Source organism: Urocitellus parryii, chromosome 6 (genome assembly GCF_045843805.1).
Source record: "Urocitellus parryii isolate mUroPar1 chromosome 6, mUroPar1.hap1, whole genome shotgun sequence".
Lineage (NCBI taxonomy): Eukaryota > Metazoa > Chordata > Mammalia > Rodentia > Sciuridae > Urocitellus > Urocitellus parryii.
In genome coordinates, this window is record NC_135536.1 from 195,067,009 (window position 1) to 195,072,274 (window position 5,266).

At 56.1% G+C, this 5,266-nt stretch overlaps 1 protein-coding gene across 1 annotated transcript; it reads left to right on the forward strand.

The window, feature by feature from the left end:
* Tnnc2 (troponin C2, fast skeletal type) lies at nt 1-2,975 on the forward strand. Its single transcript, XM_026408361.2, has 6 exons — nt 1-111; nt 1,898-1,949; nt 2,060-2,203; nt 2,287-2,401; nt 2,497-2,633; nt 2,804-2,975. Exons 1-6 carry the CDS (start codon nt 109-111, stop codon nt 2,833-2,835), a joined length of 483 nt encoding a protein of 160 aa, XP_026264146.1. The 5' UTR covers nt 1-108; the 3' UTR covers nt 2,836-2,975.
* The last annotated feature ends 2,291 nt before the right edge of the window (nt 2,976-5,266 follow it).

The window sequence follows — 5,266 nt, forward strand, 5'->3', positions numbered from 1 at the left end:
AGAGGGTGCCCCTACAAATCCTGGGGGCTGGAGTGGGCCAGAGCATCTTTGGGCGGTGGAGTGGAGAGGAGGTGACCCACAGCAGAGGAGTCCCAGTGACCAGCAACCATGGTAAGGACAAGAAGGGACTTCCTTCCTTGGCTTGCTAGAAGTCTCTGGGTCTCGTTCAGCCTGATCTGGGTGCACTGAGGGGCAGTTAGGGGTGTTGGAAGGTAGAACATGAAGTTTCCTGGAGCCCAGGTGTCTTGGAGACATCCCAGGAAAAGGCCTTTGACTTTTCGTGGATGAGGAGGGCTGGGATGGTCCAGGGTCGGATCCTCAGGGCCTAGATCCCCTGCCCACCTTCTGAGCCTTCCAGCATTTGTGGAGCTAGGAGGGGTCTTTGCTTGTCTCCTTCAGAGTGGAGATTCGGACCCTGAGGGCCACAGTGAGTTGGCCCGTGGCCCCGTGGCCCTCCTGTCCTCTGGAGGATGGACGGTCACAGGGTCTGGGGCTGGCTGGCTGAGAGGTGTTTACTCCAATGACTGAACGGCAGGAAGGAAGCTCAAGATCCCCATGTCTGCGAGTTCTCTGAGGGGAGGGACAATGTGTCCACCTCTTCTTGGTGGTCTCCGAGTCTCAGGGCTCCCAGGGTCCTGAGCATGATCAGAAGAAGCAAAAGGTGACAGACTAGAGAGACCCCGTCCTCCCAGAAGGGGTCTTGATTTGGGTTGTCATTTTCCTCTGAGGTCCTCTCCCTGCTTGGCTTCAAGGAGTAACTAGACCCCAGAGGCCAGCTGCTGTGCCCAGACCACCTAAAAATAGCCTGTCTTCCTGGCAGGGACCAGCGAGGGGAGAAGGCAGGGGCGGGGGAGAAGGAGGGGCCAGGACCAGCTGGCCAAAGAACTCCTTGGATACCTCAGTGGTTCTTCACCACCAACCTCAGCCCAAAGCCCCTGACCCGGGAGGTCCCCACAGAAATTATATTTTCACACCAAAGCCTCATAACGTTTTGCCCAGTGTGAGAGGCATTCACTCCAATGACTGAGGTAGGAGAAGGAAACCTAAAATTTCCCCGTCTGCAAATTCCCTGAGGGGAGAGACTGTGTGTCCATCTCTTCTTGGTGGTCTCAGTGTCTGGTCTGAGGCCTAACGCTTAGCAGGTGCTCAATAGCTGTGTTGCGTTATTATTTATTTGAGAACAAATGTTTTTTGAGCAACTACTAAAGTACAAGCCACCATTAGGGGACAGGGGGAGGCTGGAAGATCATGCTAGAGTGGGCTGACAGGATACCAAGCCCTTCATCACTCCTGATTTCACCTTACTCCCCAAAGTCACTGGAGACGAAGGTATGCAAAGTGACTTGCCCAAGGTCATTGGGGGTTCCTGACCTGGCCTCCAATGGACAAGTGGAAAGACCTTGGTGTTTTTTGTTTTTTTTTTCCCTTGTCCTTAGCACAGAATGTGCTGCTAGGAAACTCTGGGTCTCCTTCAGCCTGATCTGGGTGCACTGAGGGGCAGTTAGTGGGTGTCAGAAGATAAAACGTGAAGTTTCCTGGAACCCAGGTGTCTTGGAGAAATCCCAGGAAGTGTGTGCCAAGTTGGTCTTTAGGAGGACTCAGGGGCACTTCCCTACAGAAATGGGGATGGAGGCTGCGCTCAGTGGCCCATCCTCAAAACTCAGGAGGCTGAGGCAGGAGGATTGCAATTTTGAGGCCAGCTTCAGCAATTTAGGGGGGCCCTGTCTCAAAAAATAAATAAATAAATAAATAAATAAAAAGGGCTGGGGTTGTGGCTCCGTGGTAGAAAGCCCCGGGGTTCAATCCCCAGTACTGCCCCCACACACAACATAAAAATTTAAAAAGTGGAGGTCGAGGAGAATGGGGCTCAGGGGAGAACCTGCTCTGTCTTCCGCAGACGGACCAGCAGGCGGAGGCCCGGTCCTACCTCAGCGAGGAGATGATCGCTGGTGAGTGGGTGGGCAGCTGTCGCCAGGGGGCGGCGGGTGTGTTGGGGAACGTTTTGGCCTCTGGGCAGGGTCAGCCTCGCCTCAGCCCCCCATTCTCCTTCCCCCGGCAGAGTTCAAGGCTGCCTTTGACATGTTTGATGCTGATGGTGGCGGGGACATCAGCGTCAAAGAGCTGGGCACCGTCATGAGGATGCTGGGCCAGACACCCACCAAAGAGGAGCTGGACGCCATCATCGAGGAGGTGGACGAGGACGGTAGGCGGGGGCCCTCGGCGGGCGGCGGGTGGCGGGGAGCGCGGGCGGCGGCTGGGGCTGAGCTCCTGCTCCCCGCTCCCCAGGCAGCGGCACGATCGACTTCGAGGAGTTCTTGGTCATGATGGTGCGCCAGATGAAGGAGGACGCCAAGGGCAAGAGCGAGGAGGAGCTGGCCGAGTGCTTCCGCATCTTCGACCGGTGCGCGGGGCCTGGCGGCTCGCCGGGGGGCCCCGGGTGGGGGCCGGGGGTCGGGTGGCCGAGGTGACCCCGCCCTGCGCCCTGTGCCCTCGCAGGAACGCGGACGGCTACATCGACGCCGAGGAGCTGGCCGAGATCTTCCGGGCCTCCGGGGAGCACGTGACGGACGAGGAGATCGACTCCTTGATGAAAGACGGGGACAAGAACAACGACGGCCGCATCGACTTCGACGGTGAGGCCAGGGGCCCCTGGAGCTTTGGGGCGCGGTGCCAGTGCGGATGGCTCTCACGCGGGTGCCCCGGCCTCGTGGGTGGGCTGGGCGGGGCTGGTCCGGTGCCTGGGCGGCCGGGTGGCCCCTCTGCTGCCGAGCGGGACCCTGACCCCCTTCCTCCCCTCCCGCAGAGTTCCTGAAGATGATGGAGGGTGTGCAGTAAGGAGCCGGCCGTCGCCTCCCCGAGACCGCGCGTCCCTCGGGCGCGGGCCGCGCCATCCCACCGGTCGTCCCTGCCCCACCCGGAGGCGCGGCCCTTCTGGCTGCGTCGGGAGGGAATAAAAGCACAAGTTGCAAAGCTCAGCTCGTGACTTGAGTGACGCGGGTGGACTGGGACTGCGGCTCTCGGGCCTGGGTGGGATGCTGCACAGCAGTGGGGGACCCGCGGCCGTGGGGGACCCAGGCGGCCGCGCGGCCCGGGGGCTTGGGGTGCGCTCTGCGGGGTGGCCCTGCGGGGTAGCCGCCGGCTCCGGGCCGCGGGCACTGGGCCAGCGGTTGCACCTGGCAGGGGAGGGGAGACCGCAGGGACTTGGAACTGAGTCCAGGGGAGTCCGTGGCCCCAGAAGGGCGCCCAGGACGGCGGGTAGGATGAAGGTGCGCTCCAGGGGAGAGGGGTGAAGTCTCTTCACTTCTCCACTGTCCTTCTTTTCTGGAACCTTTGGGTCTGGGGTGTCCGACTTGCCTCCTTCTGGGCCATCCGGCTGAGGAGGGTCGCGGTGTCCATCCATCTCAGCCAGCATTACTGCTGCTTGAACGACTTTCCAAGCTTCCTAGGTGTCTTGCTGTAGGGGAGGGTGCAGAGCTCAGAAGAGGTTGAGCCCATCATCTCGACCCGGGACCCCTATCTCGGTCTGCCTCCAGCTCCCTGCCTTCAGCCCCCTCCACAGCACTCCATAGAGGCCAATAGCATAATGGAGCAAAAATGGAATCTGCCCTGGCCACTCCCCCTCTGAAACGCTCCAAGGCTTTCCATAACTTCTAGAACCAGCTCCCAATTCTTCCCCTCCTCTCCCTCACAACCTTCCCACTGCTCATTCCTGTGGACCAGGGCACATTTCCAGGCCCCTGGCCTTTGCACATGCTGTTCTGACTCCTTAGAATGCTTTCCTCCTTCTTATAAATTCTTCAACTCACAACAAGATACCATCTCTGCACTTGATCCCCGCCCTGGGTGGCTAGGATATAGCTCCCCAAGCTCTTTGTCAACAACTCAGTCACAGCAGGTGCCCCTTATAGCTAATGAAGTGTAGAGGAAGTTTAGCTGTAGAGCCAGGCTGGGTCTGAATCCTCACTGCCTTGACAAATTCAGCCACTCTGCTTGTTTCCCATCTGTAAATGAGGATAGTGATCAGTGCTAATCTCACAGGGTTTTAAGAAGGAGTTCTTGTGTGCAATGTGCTTAGAATAGTGCCTGGTACATAGTAAATATTTAAAAATGCTAGCCAGACTCAGTGGCGCACACTGAGACAGAGGCAGGAGGATTGCAGGCGACCTTGGCAACTTAGCAAGAACCTGTCTGAACATAAAGATGACGGGATGTGGCTCAGTGGTCAAGCTCCCCTGAGTTCAATCCCCAGTACCAAAACACAAAAATAACAAACCCTCAAATATTATATGTAAGAAGTATATATATGATATATGTGCTAGACATCATCATCATTCTTGAAATTGAACCCCACTGTTACCATATTCTTTGCTACAGCCCTCTTTCTCCATTCCTGTCCTGTTTATTTCTTGTTTTTGTTCTATTCATATATTTCCCAGCTTGTATTTTCAGCCAGAAATTGGTGCTGGGGTTTGGTAACCATCAGTATTTATTGAGTGCCCACTCTGGGCTGTGCTCTTGCCTTATAGCCATTGTCTCATTCACCCACACAACACACCTAGAGGCAGATGCTGTTATTCCCACTTTACATTTGAGGAAATTAAATCCATGCCTGAAATGGATGAATCCTACTCCCCTCTGTCTGGTTCTCCTGTGTTCCCCATCTCAGGCTTGATACTGAGGATGGGGCCCAAGAGAAGAATTCTGGCACTCAGTCTCCACCCCTATTACTTCCTTTTTTTTTTTTTTTTTGGTGTTGGGATTGAAATTGGGGGTGCTTTGCCATGAGCTACATCCCAAACTCCCTCTTTTACATTTTATTTATTTTTAGAGACAGAGTCTAAGTTGCTTAAGGCCTTGCTAACTTGTTGAGGCTGGCCTTGAACTCAGGACCCTTCACCTCAGCCTCCAGAGTCCCAGCATGTGCGACTGCGTCTGGCCAGCCCTGCTGCTTTGTCCTCTCAGGCCCACTTGGCAGCATAACTAGCTTGCCTTAGCTCGCCTGGCTCTTTCCTGTGGTTTGCTCCCCAGAGGGCAGCCAGCAGCGTCTTTCTGTTTCTTTTTTTGGCAGTGCTGGGCTACACATCCCCAGCCCTCCATCAGGATTTTCTAAACACCAGTCTCATCCAGTTGCCGCCCTGTTTACAGGTTGTTAGCTTCCTGTTGTTCTCACAAAAAACGCTCAAAGTCCCCCCCCCCCCCTTTTTTTTTCTTTTTTAGTACTGGGATCAAACCCAGGCTTGTTAGCTTCATATGACCTTTCAGATCC